Raw genomic sequence first — 26988 nt, 5'->3', positions numbered from 1 at the left:
ATACTCCTCGGAGTAGTTTTCCTTTGTTCTCCCACAGGCCAGGTACATACAGGTTAGGTGAGAAGGGTGTGTAGCTAAAGCTGAGAATAAAAAAAAAAAAAGAAATTTCTAATCTGAACAAGGAAGTAGTTTTGTTCTTTCACCTGGATTCATTCCATAATACAAGTCAGGGCAATTAGGGTCATCAGGGCTATCTTTATAGACAAAAAAACCTAAACTATATATATAGAAAACTATAAAAACAAAACAAAAAAACAAGATATCCACTTTAAATGTGTCTGTGTCAGACTGGCGGCCAGTTGGCTGATATAAAACCATCTCAAATCTAATTCAGCCACGGACTCACGCTGGCTAGTTTCCCCCACAAGACTTCTGAATGATCTCCTTGTGGCTTTGATGCAAGAGGAAGGAACACGGGGGCACGTCAGCACTAATTAAATACGACAAGGTTTCCATTCTCCATATTTCTCTCGCTCAGTGCATCAACGCTGTGAAAATGAGATTTCCTACAATCTACTGGAACCCTTGACAGGCTGAAATGTGATCCCTTATCATTAATTAAATTAGTTTAAAAGACAGACACACGCATGTTGTTTAAAAGAGGTAAATAGCAGGCAGGGGACGCTGTAAGTGGCAGGTGCCTGGAGAAAATCATCACGTACTGACGGTGAGTGCACCATGTGATCCAGTGCCTAAACAGTGCCCACATATTACACAATGCACCCAAACACACTCTGTGACAACCACACAATAGAGGCCTTATTACACAATCAAATTTTCGCTCCATCATTTCAATTTTAGTGTTTGTTGGGTTTGTCTCCCTGCATCTTCAGGTCAGTGCGGCAGGAGAACCGAGCACACTCATCATAAGGCGCCTCACCTGATCAACGTGATTGGCGTCCCCTGTGGGCCAGCGGTGCTTGCTCGGCGTGCACGCTCCGAGCTGCTCTCCAGGCTGCCTCTGGAAGAAGTAACCGACGGTGGCGTCGTCCTGGGATCGTCCGCTCAGCGGAGGCTGCGGGGTGCCGGGGGTGGGGTGGCCCGCCCGGTCCATGCCCTGTAGGTGCGGGACCCCGGGGGCCTGTACCGCTCCGCCGACCGAGGCTAGGGGACCTCCGCCATGAACTCTGACGCCTCCAGACTCAGGAGCACCGTTTGCATGCAGCATCCCACCTCTTGTCTCCTGCCAGGCCACGTCATTCATACCTAGGATGCTGCATGGAATGCTCATTCCACGGGAAAGCCTAAATAATGTTGACAATAAAAAAAAGAAAAGAAAAAGGAATGATACAGTTTCAGCATCATTGTTGTTTCTGAAGGTCTATAACAGTTTCACAATGCATGTCTAATTATTATTTAAAAAAAATTTTTACTCCGATTAATGGAAAATCTGCAGGTGGATGCAATTCGACTGCAACAATAGCAATTTTCTCCTTTCAAAATTTCTAAATCTAATTCATGCTAATTTGGCAAAAGTTAACGGAGGCCTTCGTTTCTTACTTTTGTGAGTATGGAGGGCGATCCATTTTTACGCACTTACACAACACTGACTGCTCAAATATATTCTATTTGCCTTTGTCGAAACAATATCATTTATCGAGTTCCGCGATTGCTTTAAGATCGATTGAAGCATCGATGCTGCTCATGATCTATTTGGCAAAAAAAAAAAAAAAAAAGACGGACGAATTGAAGTTGGACGCAGGCTGCCGTGGCTGATGGCTGCTGGCAAACGCGCTCGACAAAAACAAAATATGTGACATGTTGATGTCTCTCAAAACGAAGAATGGTGGTTAACAATGTCCGTAGCCTGGTGTTAGCTCGACATCACAGCCACCGAAACGGTTGGTTAGGAGAAAATGCATCGCTCGATTGCGATGGCAAAAGCAGCTAAATCCTTTTGATCTAGGTTTGCAGCCGAGACGTGTAAAATGGCTTTGAAGTGAGCGTTAGGAAATATCGCACCTTTTATTGTGACTAACCGACACAACCTCCCTTCGCGAGCTGCCTTAGCTACCTTAGCAAACCCACCGGCCAGCAAGTTCGCTGCTTTGATGCTAACTCGGCAGCTCACGCTCAGTGCAAACCAATACACACGCAATTATCTATTGTGATTAATAGCAACCGCTAATGACGATAGACTCTGAATCTATGTTAAATTACCGACCCCAAACCGAACACGTTTCGCGTCGGTTGACTAAAAACAGTTGGCTGGAGTTAGCAACATCATTAGCTTCCAGCTAACGCTAGTCGCAGCGGGCCTTATCTGTTTGTTATTGGCAAGCGACGCTGGATAATCCAAATCAAATTAATATTTTCAATTTAGCGTCACTGTGCTACGAGCTAGTAGTGACCGACTTGATGCAGCAAATTATATATTTTTGCCGCCCAACATTTTGTTCCCGGTATATGCAAGAAGCCAAACACACCAAAGCAGAAGCTAAAGACGGGAGCTAGCAACCGCTAATTGCCAAGTTGGTGTTGTGAGCTAAAACATGAACTAAAGCACTCAGCGGCTAAACAACATGGCCCCCCCTTTAAGTTCCAAACAGAGGGGCCTTAACCGCTCTAAACAAAAGGGGAAATACTCGAACCGCGGCGTTCGCCCTCAAGCCGGGGGGGCTTCTTCCAGCCTTTTTGCCTTCGACGCAGGCTAATTAAAAGATACTCACGCGTCGTCCTGTCGAGAGAGGGTCTACGCTTGTTGCACACCGTCAAGCCTATTCTATATTGTTTTGTTTCCTTGGAGAGAGCGGTGGTTTGGTGGGAGGCTGGCTAAGTCAAAAGCTAGGAAGCTCGCTCGCTCGCAAGAGCGCCCCCTCTCTGTTTAAAGCGGGTACAAACGTGGACACGGGGAACGTTCGCGTTTCCCACGTTCTCCTTTGATGTGACACGGAACTGTTTTTTTTTGTTTGTCTGTTTGTTTGTTTTAAACGTACGCTGTTTTTTTTCCCCTGTCTACTCCCTGACTTCATGCATTTATTTTTTTTATTTTTTTTGAAAATCACAGAACTCGATGTACTTTAACCTGACGCTAGTTCCGGTTGTACACATACAATGTTTTGTTCCGTTTTTTTAAGCCTACTTTTACTTTTTGAAATTTCAGCGAAATAATAAAGAAGCGAAGTTTAAAAAAAAAAATCATACACGGATTGGCGTGTCGGTTTGTCACTGTTTACACACTATTATCCTGTTATAAATGTCTCAATCGGCTCGCATCCCTCCTTATACCTCATGTAATTTTGGCTCGGGGTGGATCCGCGGAGGGTGCGTGACCCTCCTCTCCAAGCAGGAACTCCGACGGGCTCCAATCACCTCTTCCTCTCGCGCGCCATGATCTCACCTCCCCATTTCCCATTGGATCGCTATATTTAGGAAACCACCCCGTGCTTTATAAAGAGATCGCAGGTCCGACAGGCAAAAAAAAAATCACACGAAATTCGGGGGGGAGACCCGAGAGGACAGGGCTACTTAACGGCCGGCCAACTTGTTTTTTGTTCGCCGCCGTTTCGCGCCGACAGACTCAGAAGTTCGGCAGCCCGGAGGCGGGAGACGATCGCCTCAGTTGCTGTTGCGCGGCGGCCGCCGGGGGGGGGGGTGCCGACAATGACGGACATCCGCAAGAAACTCGTTGTGGTGGGAGACGGCGCTTGCGGCAAGACGTGTCTGCTCATCCTGTTCAGCAAGGACGAGTTCCCCGAGGTGTACGTGCCCACCGTGTTCGAGACGTACGTGGCGGACATCGAGGTGGACAACAAGCAGGTCCAGCTCGCGCTGTGGGACACGGCCGGCCAGGAGGACTACGACCGGCTGCGGCCGCTCTCCTACCCGGACACCGACGTCATCCTCATGTGCTTCTCGGTGGACAGCCCGGACTCGCTGGAGAACATCACCGAGAAGTGGGTGCCCGAGGTCAAGCACTTTTGCCCCAACGTGCCCATCATACTGGTGGCCAACAAGAAGGACCTGCGCAACGACGAGGGCGTCAAGAGCGAGCTGGGCCGCCTGAAGCTGGAGCCCGTGCGGGCGGAGGACGGCCGCGCCATGGCGGCGCGCATCGGCGCGTACGACTACTTGGAGTGCTCGGCCAAGACCAAGGAGGGCATCTGGGAGGTGTTCGAGACGGCGACGCGGGCGGCCCTGCAGAAGCAGCACAGCCCGGCGGGGAGCTGCCTCAAGTGTTGTGTTTTGATGTGACCGGGCCGCAAAGCGCAGACTTTCTCCTTTCCTTCCTTCCTTCCTTTCCTTCCCTTCCCTCCTTCCCACCCCTGCTCCCTGGGAGCCATGTCTGGACACGCTACACGATTCGGAACTTGTTTCTTTCTTCTTCTTTGCAATGATCACGCCCGATCGTCGTCCGATTTCAACTAGCTGCCTGAGCTGCTTTGTCGGCCACATGGTCCCAGTCTGACAGGTGGTCGTGTGGTTGGTGGTGGTGGTGGTGGTGGGGGGGGGGGGGGGCTGGGGAGTGAAGTGAAAGGAAAAAAAAACAAAACAAAAATGGGACAACTCCCAACGCGGACCGGCCCTGCTTCCATTGCCGAGCTTCCCAGCACGCCTAATGTTGTTGTTTTGATGTTTGTGTACTCCACTGCCAAGGTTTCGCACATCAGTTAAACGGTGCACTGTTAATTTATGTACTTTTTTGTGTGTGTGAAATGACTGTTCACTTTTTTTTCTTTTTGCACGGGATGACGCTACAAAGTGATCCACAGGACTTGGTGGTTCCTCTCTGATGGGAGTCAAGATACTGAACACTATCACTGAGCTTGAAGCACATTGTTGTTATTTTTTTCATGATTTTTTTTTTTTTTTTTAATCGCCACAGTATTGAATAATATCCTTCACCTTGTCGCCATTGGGGGGAGGGGGGGGCAATAAGTTGGCTAAGGGCTAAAACCAAGGGTACGCTAAACCTTGCGCAAGCTAACGGGGTGATCTTGTGGCAAAGGTGTAAAACTGAGCTGAGGATGTTTTCCTCCGATGTTCTGGTCGCTGGTGACCAAGCCAAGGAGGGGAATGCTTTTTTTCTTTCGCCCCCCCCCCCCCGAACCCCTCAGCACAAATAATAATCCGATTGATTCGAAGCACATTCGCTCTGAAAAAAGCTGCCTTCTCTTGTATTTTGGTTCGCTTTTGTGCCACAGCCTCATTTGCAGTCATGTGAATTAGGCATCAAAGAGAGGACTGAGCCGAGTTTGAGGGCTTTTTTTTTTTCTTCCTTTTTTTAATAATAAGACTGTTGTCAAGAGCCCGCTTGTGTAAGAGCTCTGGGAGCCGTTGTAGCAAAACTCTGATAGCAGATGAACGTTCAAATCACGTCTAATATCATCTAGTTTCCACAAACACACTGGCTTCGCTTCGGAACAATCATATTTTAAATGAACGTGCCTCGGAACCTTTCAGCGGAAAAAATAAATAAACTGAGGCCTTGAAGGCTGCAACAGGGATATTTATTCTGTGCAGAGTTGTGAGCGTGTTTAATCGGCACCGCAAGTGTCCCTGTCCTCATCCAGCGCGGACAGGGCTTGACGGCTATGAACATCAATTCCAGACGATGGTGATGCACTGGGTGTCCAGGGGAAACGCTGGTGTCGGTTCGGCGTGTGATCCGTCCTCTTACACGTCGCTAGAGAGGAGAGCGTAGCTCGAAACACGGCATATCCGAGAGGATACATCGCCGTAGCCGTCTTTTCTACATCCCACCAGTGTTTCAACGCTGTTAAAGCCACATTCCAGCCTGCTGTCTGTCTGTCTGTTGCTGGGCTTTTTGCTGACTTACTGGACAGGAATGCATTGTGCTGGACCGGTTAATTTTCCCACACTGGCCTCTCTCTTGTGCCTCAGACTTCCAGGGGTTGTTAGGTTATCATTCACTGATCAGATCAGCGTGTTTTCATCTTCTTTAATTTATACTCTTTTTTTTTTGTTTGTTTGTTTGTGAGGAGGAAACAATGATGGGAAACACTGAAAACTGTGCCAAATGTGTTTGATTGTACGAGGCGAATGGGCAAAGCTAGTGACAATTTGTGTTCAGACGGTGGATTGAAACCGTTTTTCTCCTTTTGACTTGAGAGGAACAACGTTGCTTTGTAAGATAACAAGTGATGCTGTTTACGGAAAGAGAATAAAAATATTGTTTTTCACAGTGCACAGTTTTTGTTCCTGTTTTTAAACTAACTTAACATCTCTCTCGATAGGTTTCACATGAAGGAAAAAAACAACAACATTCATTTACACATCACACCAATATCCACCTTGATAAATTAGTCAGGTATTAGTTCACTGTGACATATTGAAATCAACATCTCTGAGTAAAGTCTTAATTACTGAGAAGTGAACCTTTACAATACCAGTAATGTATTAATTTGGACTGCAATCCATAATCTTGAGTGTACAACTTAGTTGATTACTTGTAACGAAATACACAGTGTGAGTATATAAAATGCTGTGCATCAAATTATCAAAAGTGCTTGTTGCTGAGCATTATACAACTTGTGAACCGTAGCCTCAAAAAAATCATTTAATTACAATAACAGCCACAGAGACTATTTCCCAGTAATATGCAAAGTAGGAAAAACATTGAAAAAGATCCTCAAAGCAATGCAGTGGTTTTTTTTTTGGTTTTTTTTTCAATTGGATGATGCTAGTGTTGATGAAATGCGGGATATTTTTGTGTGACTCAATATCTATTCTTATTGTCTTCAAAAAAAAAACTATCAGAGAAGTTATTCTTGTCTGTACTAAATTTAGACTTGAGGGTGCAAATGACTCATGGTTGTAGTGGAGGGGTGTGTTGTTGGCACCTGAATATTGGGATTGTTCAGCTTGTACAGTTTTGGCTATATTATATCAGGAAAATCGACTATAGTTCTATCACGGTACCAGAACTTAAGATGCTATAAAATGGTTAGCATTTAAAGACAGCGGTCTTTAGGTGTTCAATGAAAAAATAAGCATTTCTCACAAATGTGTGCAGTTCATACGGTCTTTATTGAAGGTCACATATGTTTTAATACATTATTATAATAATACTCTATGTTTTACAGGGCAAAGGAGGGACAGTAGGATATCAAATAACAATTGGAAGTCTTGGAAGCAACATGCAGTTCACTGTTAGCTACACAACAGCTCAATGCAAACACCTTTAGTCATGGTAATTTAGTTGAACTTGGCAACAAATGGCAGAGGAATGTCAATGTCCATCTGTCTGTCAGCCACTCTTACAAATGACCGAACACTCTTGCTTTTCTCTTTGAGTGTTTTGATGACTCTGTTTTGGAAAGTATTCAGACGTTTTAGCAGGACATCAATCCCAGACTGGATGTCAGACTGAAGCTGTTCTGTTGACATGTCGGCAAAAGCAATCTCAAGTTTTGATCTAATGGCTTCAAAATATTCCATAACAATTCTTTGGAACTCCTCAATCTGCCTGGAAACATCAGCCATGGCCTGGGAGTTCATGACATCAGCGTACATATCAGACACAAAGGTGTAGAATTTCTCCACATTCTCAGATTTCAAGGTTTGGAGGAACTTCTCACTTTGTTCCACTGCGAAATACATGAACGCATTAAATTTGTTGATAATGTCCTCCAGCTGGATGTTACTCAGTTGCTTCATTGTGACAATCATTTGGTTCTGAATTTTTCTCATAGCTACAAACAAATCATCAAGAATTTCTCCTCCTCTGACAACGTAGTTAGAGCCAGGCAGAGTGAATTCAATGGATCTGATATAATCAACGACCATTGTGGACATGGAGGTAAAATATGCTGGAATCTTTACAATAGCCTCCTCAGATGCATCAGCAACAAATACAGTAAATTTCTGGTAGATCTCAAGTCCGGACAGCCTCTCTTCATGCCCGGGGATCAGGAATTTGGTTTCCCTCAGAAATTTAACAACAGCACCCATAATCATTTCAGCTCTCTTTTGGTAGACTTTGAGGACAGAAATTGTGTTATCTGTTAAAGCTGTCACAAAATTGGAGCGTCTAACTGCTGCAAGGTGGTCGAAAGCCTTATCAACGACTGTCTTGACATTCTCTTTAACATCCTCGAAAGATCCCTCAAGGCTTCTAACAGACCGGTACAGTTTCCTGTATGTCATTACAGCAGGATCATACACATTTTCCATCACTACGGGAACCTGATTCTTCATTCGCAGCATCATCTCATAGGGCATCTCCATATTCCAGGTTGTCTGAAGGTTCAGCTTCTCGAAGTTGATCACAGACATCTTCACACCAATGATTTCAATATCTGCGCTCGGCTCAGACTGAAAGAGAATGATACACAACATGTGTTACTTAAGTATACAAAAACAGTTTAAGCAAAGTAACGACATTGGGTAATCAACAACGCTATGAGTATGAAAGTCTCCTACCGGGTAGCGACCATAGAGTCTTGCTTTCACTTGTGCTGGGCCTTTGATCTGCATCTGAACGGCAATGAGTCCTGTAGATGGAGAGGAAACAGAGACAACAAGGCCTTCTTCTGGATTTCCCGTCACTTCCTGGACGATTTCCATGGCGGTGGCAGCAACAAGGAGCTTTGCTGAGTTTGTGAGGGATGTAGCCACGTTGTCGTAGTTTAAGACAATGGTGCTTTGGTGGTTTCCTTCAGCCAATAGGTGTTTCGCAGAGAGGGCAGAGACCATTTTAAACCCTTTGCTTGTGTCCACGTTGGTGTTGCCCTTAATCTCTCCATTCAGGCACTCGCATTCAGAAGATGAAGAGGCATCAAATGTGACGATGAAATTGTCATGATTAAGGATGCTGGCATCACTTTTAAGTGTGATCACAGCGGTTTCCATGGAGAATTCTGAGGTCAAGTCACCCATGATTGGGAAACTGATGGTAATCATTCTGGGAAGAGTAACTTTTGGGAGAGTGAGCTTGCTGAGGGCAGATGGCAGATGAAATGAGGGCATTGTGATGAGGCTTAAGTCAGGAAGGGGAATGGTGAATGTAGAAATCTCTGCATTTAACATGGGCACTTTGTAGGCAGGCACTGTGATGGTTTTTGGCAGCTCAATGCTATACTTTTCATACTGCACCTGTGCTTTGTCAAGGGATGCAACCATCATTGCAGCAGCTTGATCCTTGCCAATCAGAAATTTCTCGTGCAGTGCATTGAAGAGAGGTGTGACATCAATGTCAAAGGTGATCATTTCAGTGTTCTTCAAGTACTTCAATTTGTAGGTCATGTCAAAGGTCTGTTCAGTTGTGAGGAGGAAGTGGCTCAAGCCAGTGTCAACCCACAGTGAGAAGTCCTCCACTCCTGGCATTGTAATGCCGACAAACGGCAAAGTAATTTCAGGGATAGTAATGGGGACTGTCAAGACATCCAGATTAGCTTGGCCCTTAATCTCGGAGTACATAATAATTTCTCTGTCACCATTATCCATGCTGAAATGATGGGAGTATTTGTACTCGTTGACTCTTGCCAGACCTGTCCAGCTTGCCTGCTGCACCTCTGTGCTTACTGTGAAGGCCATGTCATTTCGAAGATCCACTTTTCCAGACATGATGAATGGGAAGGTAACTTTGGCGTTGTTCTTGGTGTCAAACACTACCTCGATGGGCATAAGCAAAAATTTCACAGAGTTTGAAACCATTCCCTCAGCCAGTCCAAGTAGTTCTGTGTTGTGAGAGGCAGAGAAATCGATTTTCAGGTCTTCAACCTTAGCCTGGAGTTTGGCTTCAGCAATGCTGCTCCTCATGAAAGGTGTTTCTGTCTCAACCTTGGCCTCAAACATGATATGGCGGAAGATGCAAATCTCTGCAACCACATTTTCATTCATTTTGTAGTTACTGTTTCCGGTTTCACTAGTGAAGGTCAACTTGGCTGTGTGGAAATCCATGGCCACCTCCATGTCACTCTTGTGGGTTGCCTCATCTTTAAAGTCCTTAAGGGCATATTTTCCATTAGCAACATTGGCCATGTTTAGATTAGCGGTGCCATCTTCGAGAATAAAAATGGTCTTCTGGCCCATTGTGGCCTCAGTCAAGAAATTCAGGACTGGCATGTTGATGTTCTGTTTGTAATAAGTCTCAACATTGGCAGAAACTCCACTTTCAATAGCAAAGGATGCCTTGTTGATAATTTCCCCAACATAGAGTTCAGTTTTGGCCTTTGCAGTGGTTTCAACAGAGGCTTGAGCTGACAGGCCATAGATTGTCATTGTTCCAATGTGGTCAAGTGCAAACAATGACTGGGCAACATTGATGTTCTCAGAAATGGTCAGGCGGTTCATTTTTGGTACAGCAACATGAGCACTGGCATCTACAGTGAACTCTAAGATTTTTAGAGTAGATGTAGCCTGTGAGTTAAGGTTAATTTTGAACTCAGGTGTTACTGATGCAGTTGTAGTGTTCTCAATGTCCGCAGTGGATCTGAGTATGTAATGAGGTGAGGAGACTTTAAACTCTCCATAGAGTTTTCCAAAAGATGGAATTTTGCTAATGGCAAGAAGATTCTCTTTCAACTCACTGGTGAATGTGTCATAATCAAAAGATCTGATCTGTTGAATCAGTCCCATAAAATAGGTACTCATGTCATCAATCAGCTGCTTAAAATCAAAAGACATAACTTCAATTATGACTCTGTGGAAAGGTTCCATTGCTCTATTGACCAAAGGCTGAATGTCAATTTCCCTGAGGGTGGTAAGTGCATTCTGGATATGTTCCCTCACTTGATACTGTTTCATAATTTTAACGATCTCATCAATAACAGTTTCAATCATCTTCTCAACCTCATAGCTGGAAAGAATTTCCTCAATTTTGGCATGAATCATTTCAAATTTGTTAGCAATGTTGTGCTTCCTAATCCAAGCCATGATGATGTCCATCATTGATGTCACAACCTCCATGACTTTCTCAGTTGGGAACTTGGCTGTCATTTTGGCTACAAATGTTTCCATTGATCTGGTGAACCTTCTGAGGTCTTGGACAAAAAAGTTAAAGTCAAAGTTGCTAATGACTTCTTTCAGCTCGGATACTTTGGTTTGAATCTTGGCGCTAATCTCGTACCTTGTGTCCATGTCTTTCATCATCTCAATGCCCTGGTCCATCAGCCTCATCACGGTGGTCTTGACATTTTCAAAAAATTCTGGAAGATGCTCCATAAATGGAATCTGGATAAGGTGGCTGTCACTGTTCTTGTCGTATTTGACAAAACCGGAGATTGCATAGTTTTCACTGGCATCGCTAAAGAGGGCAGTTGAAGCTGCTCCCATCATCTGAACACCGATTCTCTCTGCGTTGTTGAAGGCGCTCATTTCTTGGTTAAAAGTGTGCTCGTTCACATTGGATGTCATCCTCAGAGAGACACTTTGCTCTGGGAGGCTCAGCATGCTGTTGAACGTGTTCTCCATGCTGGTCTTGATAGTTGGCCTGTTCTGGATTTCATGTGAAGTTGAGGCTCTGTACTCAAAGGATTGTGTAAATAGCAGTGGTTCTGCTTTCAGGAGGAACTTGCTGTACAGGTCACCACTGTGCACTCCATACAGGCTAACTGAACCATCTGAGTTGAAAACAGCATCAATGTTCAGAATGAAAGGTGCAGCCATGGTTTTGACAGTGCTGCCCAGATGGAGATTTGGTGAATTGACACTGAAAACATTGTTGGTCTTCATGTTCAGCCCAGCCACCTCCATGTCACTGGCATGAGTCACACGAACTCCCAGGAGGATGCCATTGGTATTGCACTTTGTAGAGAGGACCATGTCTACAAATTTAACCTCGTATGTGTTCTTGAGCTCTTGTTCTAAGAAAGTGCCTGTCATGGCTCCATTCAGCAGCACATTGTTGGGCTCTGCTTTGAACTCGGCATTATTGACTAAAACAACCTCCATGATCTTCAGGTCATTCTTCACAGTAACCGAGGCAATGAAAGGCTCCATGCTAATGGTGATGTCGTGTTTGTAGGAGTTCTTCATGTTGAGGACATTGTCAGTCTTGGAGTGCAGGTTAAATGATCTGAGTGTCAGAGACAGAGAGTTGGTGTTCTCGGTCCTCATCTCATTGAGGGACCCAACAATGCCGCTGGAGAGGAGCAAGCCGTCTTCGTTCATTCTGAGGTTCAGCCTGTTGACGGTGTTGGCCTCAAACAAGTTACCCTTCAAGACGCCATTGACGTACACGTCTTTGCTTGAAAGTTTTCCTTCAAAAGAGAGCTGAGCTTTGTTCTCCTTGAAAACTCCATTGGTGTTGAGTGACAAGGTGGCACCAGAGGCATCGACTCCACCATGGAAAACATTGTCAAAGGTCATAGGGCTGTGCTGGGCAGTTGTTGTGCAGCTGGTGGTCAGGCCATTCATGTTGAGGGACAGGGTTGCTTTGTGAGAGGCAACGCTCGAGAAGACATTCATGGAAGCGTCATGGTTGATCTCTAAGCCAGAAGGATTCATGGAAGCAGTGAGGAGAGAGTAGACACGATTCACTGAATCACCGACTTCATTCTCAAACCTAAGTGTGGCCTGGCCTTCAAGGGCGGAAAACTCAAACTGGCTACAAAGCTTTCTCTCATTAGACATAGAGCGCATGGTAAGCTTCAAATTGTTGGAGTTCAGGCTCAATATGGTGGTGTGCTTCAGGATTTCCGAATTCAAATTCAAATACAAATTGCTCTCCAATGTTGCCTCTCTCTTGGCTGGGTTAACAGAGAAGGTGTAAAGGTAGGTAGGGCTGGCAGACATGGGCCCGATGACCACACTTCCATCAGTGTTGATTTCTCCTGAGAGCAGAGCTGAATTGAGGGCAAGCTGGGTGTTTACAGTCAAATTTGTGTCTACACCAAGAGGGGAATTGGCATAAACATTGTACTTTCCTGTTGACGTGACACTTTCTGTGACAGCAACAGTTTCCAGGACACTGAAACTTGTGGTCATGAGCATGTGTTTCAGGGAGCCCTCCATGGTGAATTTCAAGGTTTCCTCTTCAGTGCCTTTAAGTTCTGAAACTCCTTTAAAAACAAAACAATATGCTCATTGTTAGCATATTCTTTGCTTTGTTTCTCGTGAGCCATTATTTTAAGACAAAAAAAAAAGATAGACATTGAATTACCTTCAGTGGAGAATGACAGGAACTTGATTGGACTGTTAGCCAGGATGTTGAACTTAGCCACAAAGCTAGGAGAATCTACAGTATTGTTATCAAGAGACATTGTTCCCTCCCAGTTGTAATAGTTGCTGTTGACCTTCGTGGACGCTTTCATCATTCCCATCAGTGGCAGGGTGAGGTCATATTCAGATGGAATGGTGAAAGTGGGGATTTGAATCTCCTGAGGAGCGAATTCCAGGCCCAGCTTGGGCACAAAGATGCGGGGAGAGGAAACCATTGAAGGGATCCTCAGCTCTTCAGAGGACTTGCCTCCAAGAGGGAGAGGGATAGTGAAGGCCAATCGGTTGGCATTGAACTGGTACATAAAACCACTTTCACTAAGGGGAAAAAATAAGAGAGAATATTTGTGAAATTATAAACACACAGTGGATTAAAGAGCAAATACACTCGGTTTATATGTAGGTTTCACTTACAAGTTCATGAAAAGCTGTTCAGGCAGAGTGGGCATTTCCATCTCTTCAATTCTGTTCTTCAAAATCTCCACATATGGAACATCAGTTTTGATCTTGTTCATCCAGATGTTGCTGGCCTGGTGAAAAAAATGTCATGTGTGTTATGCTTCAGCCAAGAAAAAAAACAAGCAAAATTCTGACTATTAGAATGTTCTAATTTTTCATATTTCTTCCTATAGGCTACCTCAACAGCTTTGTTAAAGATGTGGCGCAGTTTCATGTCAGTCTTGACGACCTGCTGGTCCATGACGTCCTCTGCAAAGTGTCCGAGCCAAGTCTTGAAGGCTTCAGTGTAAAGCACCAGGTTCTTAGTGTCAGCATTCATGTTGGACATCAGCTGAACCTCTGCCTGGTTGTCGTCTGAAATTTAAAACGTGTAGCATTTTTCGTTAACGCCGGACAAACAATTGATGTTTTATGAACACTTTTTTTTCTCAAGAGGACATACTGAATTGGAATGTGACTGCCTGAATGGAGGAGGTCTCAGGCAGCTTGACATCACTCTTGATTTCCAAAGCAATTCCGCCAGTTCGACGGAGGTTTGCAGTGACGGTGGCATCAGTCTTGAGTGAGGGGATGAGCAGTTGAACCTGCACCATGCCATCAGCCAGGCCCGGCACAACCCTTTGACAGATAAATCATCTCTTAGTTAACACGTGTTCGTTATAAAAGTCTTGGTCTCCGCATAAACGGAGTGCAATCTGCATCGCAGTGTGTTCAAGCTGTCTGTCAGTAAGTGGGGGGGTTCACTCACTTGGCACGGCCAATCAGGGACAGCTGTGGCACGTTCTTGTTGGAGATCTCGAAGGTGATGGATTTCCCTTTGACAGCGCTGTCGGTCATGCCAACCTTGATGCCGGCCTCAACATCGAAGTCGGGGATCTCAACCTGGGTGGTGAAAACGTTCCTGTTCCTGTTGTATTTCATTGTGAGCGTAGCCTCAGTAGACTCAGCACCTGATACAACAAAGTCAGAAAGATATATAACTTGATAAGTGAAAAGAGAGTATCTATTCATTATGATATTCTTTTTTGTAGCAGATGTGAGAAAGTTGTCTTGGACACAAGACGCTCATACCTTCAGCTCTCAAGGCGAATTTCAGAGAGTCAACCTTCTGGCGACCGTCCTTTCCTTCAGAGAGAGGCTTGTATGCGATGCTGGCAGTGTACTCAGTGACATCATCAGTGGGCCTGATGTCAATCACAAACCTAAGCAATAAAAAAACAAACAGTTTATCTTTGGAATACTTATGGTTATATGAGAAAGGAAAAAAAAATCTGATTTAAAAGCAAGAAAACTTAAATTGATGACTTACTTGTTCTCACGATTCTGAAGGAAGTAAAGACTCCCATCACCAGACCTGCCACGAAGTATTTCTGTGCAGTATTTCATTCCAGAGAAAAGAGGTCTGCATTCTCTGTCACCCAGTGCGTAGGGGAATTCTGTAGTCATTCCAGAACCTGCAATCATCACTCTGCTCCTATTTAAACAGAAGCAATTAACAGAATGAATTTACATCACACATCTCATTGGGAAAAAACATTGCTCTTTTATAAACCAAGCACGTATGAAAAAATGTGTTTCTTACCACATGCTGAAGATCCTTGTGTTGCCCTCTGGTGCTGGGATGGAAAGCTTGACCTCGTTGTTCTCCATGGTGATCTTGGCTTGGAGTGCACTCTCATGGTACATGCTGGTGTGCATCTCAACGGCGGACTCGACAAATTCGGGGACATTTACTCCCATTTTGGTGACAAATTCAATTCCGATGGAGGGCTTGAACACCAGCTCGTTCTGTAGCAAAAAAAACACAGAGGATGTGCACCAGACTGAACGGACTGCGAGAGTATTTTCTCCACGACGATCACTGATGTTCACAACACACATTTACCCTGACTGTTCAAAGTTGCAGACAGAAAATGCACATACCATTCTTGGAGACAGGCGGAGGCCTCCCTTTGCACCAGGTGTGAAGGTGCCAGACAGGGAAAATGTCAAAGGCAAGCCAGATGCTGTTGGCATCATGAATCTGTTGTCCATGAAGATGTAGTGGGCAAAGATCTCATTGGTAGTGCTAGACATCAGGTTACCGAGGACCTTATGAATAAAAACAAAACAAGACAAAAACTCTTGTTTTAATTTCCGCGTCACTGTGGAACATTTGTACGCTGATCAAAACGCAATCTTTTCAGCGGGTAAAAGGAGAACTGAAAAAGTACCTTGGTAGGGAGGATTCGCATGAAAATGTCAGTGTACATCTTAGCGTTTTCGGCAAAGAACTTCAGGTCGCTGGCCTTAATGTATCCGAGCTCAGCTCCCATGATCCTCAGGTAGGCCATGGCCTCAGGAGACTCCTGGCTCTGCAGATCTCTCAGCAGCTTGTTGAAGTTGCGAGTGATCTCGCTCATCAGATTTTCAGGCACCTGAGGAAAAAAAAAAGCTGTGTTAGATGTACTGCTGTCTATAGAAATCAAAGCATTAATTGAAAGTTTCAAATCAAATACCCTGACTCCTTCTCCCATATGATGCCATGTGCCCTGTCCGGGCAACTTGTCAATGGTCCAGTACAGAGTTTTGGACAAAGTGTCCGGGAAGAAGCCGTTCTTTCCAAACAGAGCCTCAACGGTTGGCTCAAAGCCTTTTCCTTGCATGCCAACCTGTTGCAAAACGACAATAAGAAATACATTTAGAAACATTTAGAAAGGCAAGTTTGAAACTTGGAAAAGTGCCACATTAGTAGCAAACATAATGAAATTGAATTGTGTGGTTTGCTTGTGTTTTATGAAGTGCTGATCGCTGTGATACATATGGGCTACCTACCTCCCACATATCCATGCTGTATCCAAAAGCTTTCAGGGTAGTCTCCAGCAGGGCCTCCCTTGGCAACTGGCTACTGGGGTCGAAGATCATGCTGCCCTGAATGCTGGCCTCCATGTTGTCATGTGCCACGCCAAGCTTGTAGTTGCGAGACAGGGTGTACTCATTGTGTGTGGCAATGTCAGTGACCTGCAGAGCATTCATAATTCTCTGGCCGAGCCTGGGTTAGAAGTGAAATACAATGGCGTTAGACTGAGTAAATGTGCTGGGCGCTGGGTGAAAATGCATCTGGCTCGGGGGGGAATCCAACTCTTACTTCTGAGCTTCGGTCTCAGTGGAGGTAATGATGTTGTAGATGTGGGAGGTCACGAAGGATTTGACCTGCACGTTCTGCTCCTGCTTCAGCAGCTTCTTCAGCACGTCCATGTCGCTGTCCTGAGGGTTCCTCATCAGCATCAGGTAAGCTGCCAGGCGTTTCTGCACGGCCCCCTTGGGGTACAGGCTGACCCGCTGAAGGTTGGCGCGAATCTGGGCACCAAAACAAAGTCGTTTTTGTCTCTGTGGTCTAAAAACTTGTGCGATTGTGAAAAATGTAATGGGGCTTGTGTTTACCTCATCAGTCACGGGCATACGTCTGAAGGCCTGGATGGCAGCCAGCTGCACCGCCAGTGTGGTTGTGGGCTGTCTCATGCACCTTGTCAGCACAGCCTTGATAGCGGGATTGGCGGCCTCCAGTGCATCTCCCATGTTACCCACAACCTGTAAGAGAAAGACACGGGCAATAAGAACAAGGCGGAAGTGCAACATTTCTGGGTTGAAGTTGCACCTACCCTCAAGGTCAGGAAGGTCAGATCTTTCTCTCCAGCGCAGTCCTCACCCAGGATGGAAGCAATGAATTCAGACACAGCAACAATCTCTGGGGTGACTCCCTCAGTCTGAAACAGTCTGGTGACAAAAGCAAAGACGTTCAAATTGGGCAAATTGTTCTCAGATTCTGTCTGATCTGTCTGATATATGTTTTTTTTTTAAATACACCACCAAACACGGGGGTACTCACCTGCGGACCACGTTGCTCAGGGCGTACATGATGGGATTACTCTGCTTGTACTGAGCCATTGCCAGCATGTCCTTCACCATGATGCGGGAGGGGTTTGGCAGCAGTCCCAGGGCGTAGACGGCGGCGTCGACCTCAAGAGCACTTTTGTCAAACTTCCTGAGCTCAGCCAGCATGGTGCTAGTGCACTCTGGGGTGCCGCACTGAACCAGGGCCTGCCATGCCAGTGCCTGTGAGGACCTCATCATCTCATCCACGGTAGCCTCCAGGACGGCAGTCTTCAGGCCACGCAGCTCAGAGACCAGCTTGTAGAAGAGCATGGCCCGCTCCTCGCGATCAACTGGGATCAACTGGGATAGCTGCCTAAAGGTGGTCATGGCAGCTTCCTTGGTCTGCATGGAGAACTTGCCCTCAACCACATCCATGAAGAGGGACTTGACGTTCTCCTCATCTGCACAGAGTAGCGCGCATGCAGGCAATGATGCAATGTGCATGGGTACAAGGATTTTGCAAGTGGAGCCAAATTTGGTGCTTGATAAGTGAGGAAATACTCACCGCGTTGGAAGATTCTGTCGTTGATCTTGGCGGTCTCCCTCAGAGTCACAGTCTGCTTCACCAGGGTAGACATTCCGTACTGCTTCCTGTTTTTAGAGGAGAGCAATTCAGTGGTGTACAAAGGAAAACAATTCCACGTCCTTGGCAGGCATAACTTTTCTTTGAATGGTTCATATATGCAAATGAAATCTTCAATGCAGTAAATCAACACAGAAAGTTCTCACATAAGTTGAGACATTGAGAAAATAATAGGACTATGTCTAATATTCTAAAAGTTCCAGAGTACCACCCAGAGCAAAAAATACAGAAGATTTATATAAACGCTTTTAAGTTGGTATCGGGTTGGTTTCTAGCGTGGCACTATCTATTAATAAGATTGATAATGGAAGGAAAAATACATTTTGCTAATGTTATTATCTGGTTTAGGCAAACTTACTGGATGGGCAGAGGCATGTACATGTGGTTCTCAGTGCAGACTGCTCTGCTGATGTGCCTCTTGTTGTCAAAATTGTAGCCGCAAGTCTGGGTGCTGCTGATCATCTTGGACAGGGGGAAGTTCTGATGGCAGGAAGGCAAGACACAGTTGTTAGAAGGCGAGAAAGAGCCACCTGCTGGACAGCAGTGTTAACACGGGGTGCCTTTCTTTTTTGTGTGGTGTTTTTTTCGACGAGGGCTAGATGAGGGGTATTTTATACCATTTTTTAAGGGAGGTCAAATGTTGGGGCCAATTCCAATTCCTCCCTTAACTCCTCAATCTCAACCCTCGCCCTTAACCCTCAATCTTTGGCCCTCAATCTTGGCCCTCAAAAATAAGTGTAAGGGCTTAGAAATGGGACACCCCTTAAGTGCAGTTACGTCTTCAGACTGTGGGGGGCGGCCTTACGCCAAAGCTACGTCCAGTCTGTCAAGAAGACGACAACGACGAAGAAGAAGGAGAAAAAGAAAAAGACGCCGAAAAAGGAAGAAGTCCTCCTTCGCGACACAACGAGGTATACAAGTAATGTGAAGCCGGGACCGCTGGTCCGGTTGTCAAACCTCGTAAAGTAACGATGTCAATAATCCATAAAAAAGTCTTAAACTAAGACAATACAATGGTTTCGTAATATTTATATCTTTATTAACTAAGAAAATACTTCCATTTGTAGCTCGCTTTTACATCGCAATCTTTTTCGAAGATGTCTTGGCGAAAATACGCAATGGCTTCTGGGTAGCCCTTACTGCCAAGGGTGGTGCCGGAGAATCTCAATATTGAGGGCGATACAGCCCTTAAACTCGTCCCTCAACTTGACGTTCTTAGAATCGGGACAGCACTTGCACCTCGCGGGAGCGCGCATTTTTGAGATTGAGGGTTGAGATTGAGGGTTAAGGGAGGAATTGGAATTCACCCTTGGTTTTTGTCAGCTAAGGTGAAAGAGTCTCTTACCATGCCAGTGATAAGGGCCATCGGGCTGGTGCTCTGCCTGCGGGCGTAGAACATACTGCATCTGGACAGATCCCTGTTGAGGGTCACATCGGTGGCGGAGTCCTCGTCAGTGTTGACGATGAAATCGGTGGGGCAGGCTCCGTGCACAGTGGGCTGAAAATGATGAGAGTGGCGTCACCGTCAAAAAGCAATAAACATGCTTTTTGCCCTTGAGCAATCGCTCTGGATCTGATTATCAGTTTGACTCAAAGATTCCCCACTGCCCCTCCCGCTTCCTTATTCTGAGGGCAGGTGATGCTGTCAACTTTTCGTGGACTTTGACCCGCAGCAGTCGATACAGAGCTTATCTCGCGGTTGTGCAACGTGTTTATCTTTTGCCAGTGTTTCGGCACAATCAGGCCCATATCCTTGACTTGTAATTGACGACTTGAACCTCAGAATAAGACACTTCAATTGTCGGAGGGATGGGGGTACGTGGGCTCACCATGTTTTTGGTCATCTCTTCCTCAACCATTGGCACCATGAGAGTGGAGACGATTCCCCTCTTGATGTTCAGGATGTTGACGGGCTCGTCACCCTCGGGGTACAGCTTGACATCGGCCTCTCCCTCAACTGTGATCTTCAGAGTATTCCTGTCGAGCACATTTCTCATATTTAGCCACTTTTCTGAGCGTATGATCTTTACGTTTGGCACGTAACGGCGATGGCGATTTTGGACACACGAGCGTACCTGGCCATGGCGTTTCTGAAGGCCTCAGCTCCAGCAGCGGGGCGGTAGATCATGTTGCCATCTTCCTTCACCTCATAGATCTCGCTCAGAGTGCACTCCGTTGTGCGGAGGACAAAGCTGCAGGTCTGGGGTACGTCGATCTCAACCTTTGCAGCAAATTAAATAATGTTGTCGCTTTGTTGTTGTTGTTTTTATTTTTTTTTATATATATGTAACCGTTATTCATGAGTGATCTACAGATGGTAGGTTTTGAATTGACTCATTGAGATGAGAGACATACTTGGCAGGAAACTTTGGGGCCGCTCTTCTTGTTCACATGTCCATTTACTCCATTAAAGGTCTCAGCTTCATAGTCGTACACAAAACGCCTGAAGTTCTTGAATCTCTTAGCCACTACATGGTCATTTGGAAAAAAACAAAACAAAAAAAATCAGATACAATATTTATTATTGCATACATGGAGGAAATGCACATGTGGATGAAGGTGTTAAAACAAATAAGCCATTTAAAAGGTAGTTTGAAAACTTCAGAGGTGGAAATAAGTGTTTGTCAAGTCAAAATACATTGAACTATGGGAAAATACGGTTTAAAACAACAACTTACAAAAGCAAGTGGAAGACTGTTCCTCAATTCTTCCCACTTCTTGCTCTGCACAGGATGGAAAATGTTTTGCGTTCATTTTTTAAGATGATGAAAGTCAGAACACTTAAAATAAGCTTTGAAAATATCACACCTGACACATTTTGCTTTTACAATCTCAAGATTAGAAGTCTACATTTTGAATAAATTCAGCCTCGTGTGAAATAACACTTAAAAAGCACAATACTTTTCAAGCTCTGCCATTAAACTTGCCACTAAGTATTTCATGGATTTCCATATGAGATGAAAGAACATATTTAAATTCATTCTACTTCCAAAAAAAATTGGTGAAACTTACGGGCCAGTGTGTATGACGCCAGCAGCAGCAGAACGCAGAGCTTGGTGGACCCCATAGTGGCCTCTGTAAAGCTCCTCAATCCTGTAGGTAAGGGGAGTCCTCCTCTTTCTGTGAAGACTAATTCTCCAGGCTCTCTCTGCTGCTATTTATACGTTTCCCATCTTACTGTATGGGAGATTACCAAGACATGCAAATGCGCTGCCCCGGTTCCAAAGTCTGAGACGTGTGGCAGGCCAAAGGTTGGATCGTTTCACAAACCAAGACGTGTCTGGCGGCAGTGGGTGGGGGCTCGAGCACCGGGTGAAATTACCCGTTTACCTGCTGTTTTTAAGTTTGGGGATATGTTCTTCAGTCCGAGTGGATCAATAATGGATTTTAATGTCGGAATAGAATAATTGATGCTTAAAACTTTCGACGCAGTCTTATGTTTGAAAGACATAATGCGTTATCAGATCACGTCCCTGTATCGTGCTCATATCACTGACTTTTGACTGATTGCTTGTTTGTAGGCTACTGCTCAAAGGCCAGTGCACAGTACGATTAGTAAAGCAATGTCAGTCACATACAGGGTCCCTTAAACTTGGACCTCTGTGGATTTGGATACCACAACAAACAAGAAGAGATTTGACAGATCATTTAACCACTTCTGAAGATTTCTTTTTCCTCGTGAGCCTCTTTTTACAGCACAAAGGTTACGCTGTATGGCGTTCTCAATTGCATGAACGCCCAGGACAGAAAGTGAGATAAACCTTGCTCTGTGACTCCAGAACAATCTGACTCATACCGACGCAGAATCAAAACTAGGGTTGCATGCTGTTTTATGTTACCAGGCTCGTTTATCGGCACTGACTAGGTGTATTGGCTTGACGGTCACACGAAAAAACGGTGTGTCTTTATTTGACGCCATGTTCTTTGTTTTCAGATCATCATGTCAAATCAAGCATCACATGTTTTTTTATACCATTGATTTTGTTACAATATTATAATATAATATAACATGATGTAATGTAAAACAAGATTATAAATAAAGGTTTTTGTGTTGGGTTGATCATATTTCTGTTGTCACTGACAATGGCAGCGACTCATGTATTATTGATCACTTTTCATTTCCTTTTACATTAATTTCCCAGTTTATTCATTAGTTATTATTATTATTATTATTATTATTATTATTATTATTATTAATAATAATAATAATAATAATAATAATAATAATAATAATAATAATAATAATACTACTACTACTACTACTACTACTACTAATATTTTATTATTATTAATTATAATAATAATAATAATAATAATAATTAGTATTATTATTATTATTGTTATTAATACTACTACTACTAATAATAGCATAACATAGTAACAGTAACAATTATTATTATTATTATTATTATTATTATTATTATTATTATTATTATTATTATTCACTTCAGATTTCCCCTTTCACCTGGTGAGGAAAAGCCTATGACAGCTGTTCCATCAGGGTTGCAACAGAAGTGAACTCAAGATAAGTTAATCAGGCAGAGGAAGGCAGAGTCACATTGCATAAGGGACATGACACCGCCGATGGTCCTAATTACAGTATTAAAAAAACAAATAACCCAACAACACACTTTTGGCCTGAAGGAGGGCACATTCAACTTACACTGAAGCAACACTATGTAGGTTCTCTACCTCAAAATGATTCATACTGTAGATGGGTAAGACGGACAGCTGCGGCAGTGTGGCCAGCAGGCCTGATGGAGGACTGTGATAGTAGTGGACTAGACACGTGTGTTCACATGAGAGGGTGGGATTCAGACATGTCAGATTCAGACAACAAGTTATATCCTGCACCAGTCCAGCCACATGCCAAGGTCCTGTGCCATTCTCCCTCTTCTGTTCTCTTTACATCGTAGAAAAAAAAAACGTAGTTTACCACAAATGCAGTGTGAGTTTGTTAAACTCCTAATAAGAGAATAACAGTTTTAGACATTAATGGAATAATGATAACAATCCCTTAATATTGGAGGTGACAAATCAGAAAAAAATATAATTCACATCTTGAGCCGTGTTACTTGTATCGTAAAATTGAAAAACATCAGCAGAGTAAGTTTAAAGAAACGCACAAAGGATCTTGTCTGAAAGACAAGTGAACGCTCAATCTGACACGTTATGTCATTTCAAAACGCAAACAGTGTCCATTTGTTTAAGAGGAAACAGAGAAGGGAAATCTATCGTGCTGCGTCAGTGACCGTTGTGATGTGTCAAATCGACCTGGAGCCCTCGAGGCACCTTGATGGCTCGACGGTGTTGTGAAAGCGGCAAGAAAAAGCAGATCAATGAGGTTCAATGCGCTGCACGTGACAATTACTGCAAATCTATAGGGGTTAGCTGGTTAAATAAACTTGGGCAAAAAAAACAAACAACCTTTTACATTTCTGTACTTTCAAAAATCACCCTGAAGGTAAAGTAGGGCAAACGTTCGGGGTAGAAAACACGTGAACTCATTTCAGGAAGTTCAGCAGAAAATGGAGGTGGACGTAGCAAACGATAGAGGTTTTACATCGGAAGGATGACTGAGGTGTAAATTTCCAAAAGTAAACCTGATTTACACAACTGATCCTGAGAGAGGCGGTATTCTTGTCTGAACTCCTGCCTGGGGTGGAGACAGACTGCTTTAAAAATTACTTCATCTTTAAAACGGTGATGAATCAGCCATGTTTTTACAAACTGAATTTCTTTGGACGTGGTGAAACTTCTGACTGGAATTCTGAATGGCCATTTGCGTGAATAGCGCTATACGAATAAACTTGCCTTAGCACAGTTAAGTACAGTACAGTACAGTAAAACATCTATAATGCAATAGTAGTGTGTAACACCAGGAGTGCGGAATAGTATAGTACAGTAACCGTACGCATCCACCCACACCCCCCCTCCCCGAAACGTCCGCGGTTGCTAGTATCGAAAATCGTATCAAAAATCAATACTTTTCCAAATATTTTATTGAAGTCTGAAATTGAATTGAATTTGTGCTTAAGAGTTGTTTGGCGCTATGAAAGACATTACTAGTATTTTTTAAAAAAAAAAACTATCTAAGCTAAATTGTACTGGTTTGGTGATGCTAGTAGTTGAAGGAAAATTTATGTCTGCATCATGAGTTACACAACGCAGCCAGAGACACTCAGAATAATAAGCCTCACATAGGAATCGCAGGGCCGCCGCTGTGTCCGCTGGATTAGTTTTAGATACTGGATAAGATGCTTTTCTACCTGATTGTGAAAGAAGCTTACTCGATGCAAATGCTTCATTGCTCACCGTTTTTGTTTTGATTGTGAACAAGTCACGGCATGTGCCTGAAGCTGCCACTCACGGGGTATCTCCTTACGCTCTTAGAGTTCTGGCACGACTCATTATAACTTTATGGAAGAGGCTCCATTGCCTTACATAGATTTGTTTTATATTTGGCATTAAGCTTTTAAAAAAGTAATGATCTTAATGGATAGAGATTCATTTATTGAACGGGTTTTCACACTGTCGCTCACTCCCAGCAAGACTACCGGGCCCCTGTCTCAGACACGTTAGACCAAACTTTTTGACTGGTGGACCACAATGGGTTCTAAAATTTGACCGAGGGAGCCGGAGCAGGAGCAGGTGGATGGAGTGTTTTGGTGACCCACCTCATTGGTGTCTTTGAAGCCCTATGGTATTTAGCTCTTTATCAAAATGACTCTATAAACACTTGAAAGATGGATGAAATACAACAATTTTATGACTTACTCACTATTTACATAATTTCTTCAAGTTCGGCGGGCCGGATTAAAAAGTTTAACAGTTTGCCTACGCCTGGGTTAGACAGTCTCAAGCTATGTCCCTCGAGTCTATGAAAAGCATTAGGAGATGATTTTTTTTGGAGGGATGAAATCAACAAATCTTAGTGTGTGAATCCTGTTAATAATTTTTAAGCCATGCTATCTTCAATGATAACTCCAACACTTGGGTGAAAGAGGCCGTCACGGACATGTTACATAATGTATAAAGCAGATACGTGAATCTAAAAAGCAGCATAACAAGCCTGTGCTGGGGTGCTGAGTGTGTATTCTGTTGCAGGGAAAAATGAACCTGTGTTTGTGTTAATATTGATTTGCATGTACATAATTGGCTGGTAATAGGAATGACCTATAACCATACTATTGCTAAGGTAGCTGAATTACTGAGAAATTAGCTTGTGCTAATAGTTGGGTGAGCTTCTCCTCGGCAATGGGAAAATTTGATTCTTTTTTACGTACTCGAGTTTATATGAGCCGAAGGGAATTGGATTTTCAAGTCACTGAATCAATCACCCAGAGGGTATGGAAAGCAGGAAGAGAAAAGAGTTGAACCAAGAAACCAATTCAGTGATGAATTAAAGCCATTCATTTGTGCGCATTGCTACACATGCAGCAAGAACAGCAGTCATGCAGTAGTCTCATGTGTTGTTAGCCAGCTAGCGGTAGCACGGGCGAGACAGCGAATGAGGAAAACAAGGATTTGCGGCTCATGAGTCAGTAAAATCACTCTTGAGTTTTGAGCAATTCATTCTGGACTCACATCATTGTTTGTGTGCACCTGACAGTCCTTCAATCTTTGCACAGCAGGAGCAGGCCAGGTTGAAAATGTATCGCACGATACTGCATAAGAGCCGCTGCCATGTATTTAGCTTGTAGCTTAGTCATTTTTTTCATATGTCGCACTTAATGCCACCAATAATTCAGGACAGAGAAAAGTCCTTTGTCAGAGTCTCTCTCTGAGATATGTTTTAGTATCTTCAGGAGTCAGCTGATAACCTGTTCCCGACGCGTTCAGGAGAGAGTCACCGATCAAAGGTTTGAGTCTATGTCGCTCTTTCTGAAACTCAATCTGGGCTTCAGATCGTTCTCTTTGTTTGTCATGTACATGTTCTTCTTTATTCACTGTGACTTAGGACATCTGGAAGAAGATTCTGGATTCTGCAAGAGGAAAATAATCTGTAGGTAGATTTGGGATTATAATTGTTTTACTAAATAAATAAATAGATAATAACGTCATCCGGCAGGAATCTCATAGTTAGACGAATAAGGATTGATAGTTGCGTCTCCCTTACTAAATGGTATTGCGTCTAGTAATCATGTTTCTATGTGTTGAGAAATATAATGACCACTTTGCAGAGAGAACATTTCTGAAGCACGGATGTTCTAACAATCAAAGAAGAAAAGAAAAATGAGATTAACTTACATTGCGGGACCAATTTACAACTTCTCAATAATGATTCACAAGAAGAAGAAAAAGATTTTTATTTTATTTTTTGCCACCAAAAATGAAGGCCAGAAGTATTTATAGTTTCAGTTGCTCTATGCATCCATTTACTAGACACAAAGTGTGGAACATTTCGAAAAATTAAAAAATAAAAAGAGCAAAATTGCATCTTAGTTTTAATTTTTATGAGCAGATAACATGACTTCAATAATGATAAGATAATAAATAAATCAGACACAGCCCTCTGTTTGCTTAAGTGCAAGAGTGTACACTTCTGATTTTTGAAAGCCAGGACACTTGGCCCGGCAATGAGATACTCAAAGATTTCAATATATGTTGAATGTATGCCTCCTCTTTATTGGATGAAAAAATATTTGTAATTGTTTTATAAGTTGATTAAACTTTATTTGTATATACACATATTTATATATCTATTCATAGATATATAAATATACATATATCACATCGTATAACAGGACATAGTATCACCCTAGATGGGCCTTGGATTACATGGGGGAAGCTAAACTTAGTTTTATAAGTCAAATGGGTTTTTAATTTAATTTACACATACCCTGGCTTCTGATGAGATTATTTCATGAAATGCTTTTGCAGTTTACCCTTCCCTCAAAAGAAAGTTG

The 26988-nt window shown here is 43.6% G+C and overlaps 1 protein-coding gene across 1 annotated transcript in view; it reads right to left on the bottom strand.

Annotated features, from left to right (window-relative positions):
- LOC142879915 (apolipoprotein B-100-like) overlaps positions 1 to 21243 on the bottom strand; it is a 34655-nt gene extending 13412 nt beyond the window's left edge. The window contains 29 exon segments of the mRNA XM_076013475.1: positions 881 to 1244; positions 2670 to 2717; positions 3599 to 4326; positions 7219 to 8277; positions 8386 to 12965; positions 13067 to 13440; positions 13537 to 13652; positions 13760 to 13935; positions 14024 to 14199; positions 14330 to 14531; positions 14653 to 14783; positions 14891 to 15055; positions 15164 to 15369; positions 15505 to 15672; positions 15795 to 15998; positions 16080 to 16232; positions 16396 to 16612; positions 16709 to 16920; positions 17005 to 17151; positions 17223 to 17337; positions 17450 to 17897; positions 18002 to 18087; positions 18438 to 18559; positions 19425 to 19577; positions 19909 to 20056; positions 20155 to 20300; positions 20435 to 20547; positions 20758 to 20802; positions 21092 to 21243. Coding sequence (XP_075869590.1) covers positions 881 to 1244; positions 2670 to 2717; positions 3599 to 4326; positions 7219 to 8277; positions 8386 to 12965; positions 13067 to 13440; positions 13537 to 13652; positions 13760 to 13935; positions 14024 to 14199; positions 14330 to 14531; positions 14653 to 14783; positions 14891 to 15055; positions 15164 to 15369; positions 15505 to 15672; positions 15795 to 15998; positions 16080 to 16232; positions 16396 to 16612; positions 16709 to 16920; positions 17005 to 17151; positions 17223 to 17337; positions 17450 to 17897; positions 18002 to 18087; positions 18438 to 18559; positions 19425 to 19577; positions 19909 to 20056; positions 20155 to 20300; positions 20435 to 20547; positions 20758 to 20802; positions 21092 to 21146 — 10857 coding nt within the window. The 5' untranslated portion in view covers positions 21147 to 21243.
- Between the last annotated feature and the right edge of the window lie 5745 nt (positions 21244 to 26988).

This window comes from Nelusetta ayraudi, unplaced genomic scaffold (genome assembly GCF_046127955.1).
Source record: "Nelusetta ayraudi isolate G7.1 ecotype Tasmania unplaced genomic scaffold, CSIRO-AGI_Nayr_v1 ptg000151l, whole genome shotgun sequence".
NCBI lineage: Eukaryota > Metazoa > Chordata > Actinopteri > Tetraodontiformes > Monacanthidae > Nelusetta > Nelusetta ayraudi.
The sequence above is the reverse complement of the archived record's forward strand: the minus strand, read 5'-3'. Positions and strand labels throughout refer to the sequence as shown.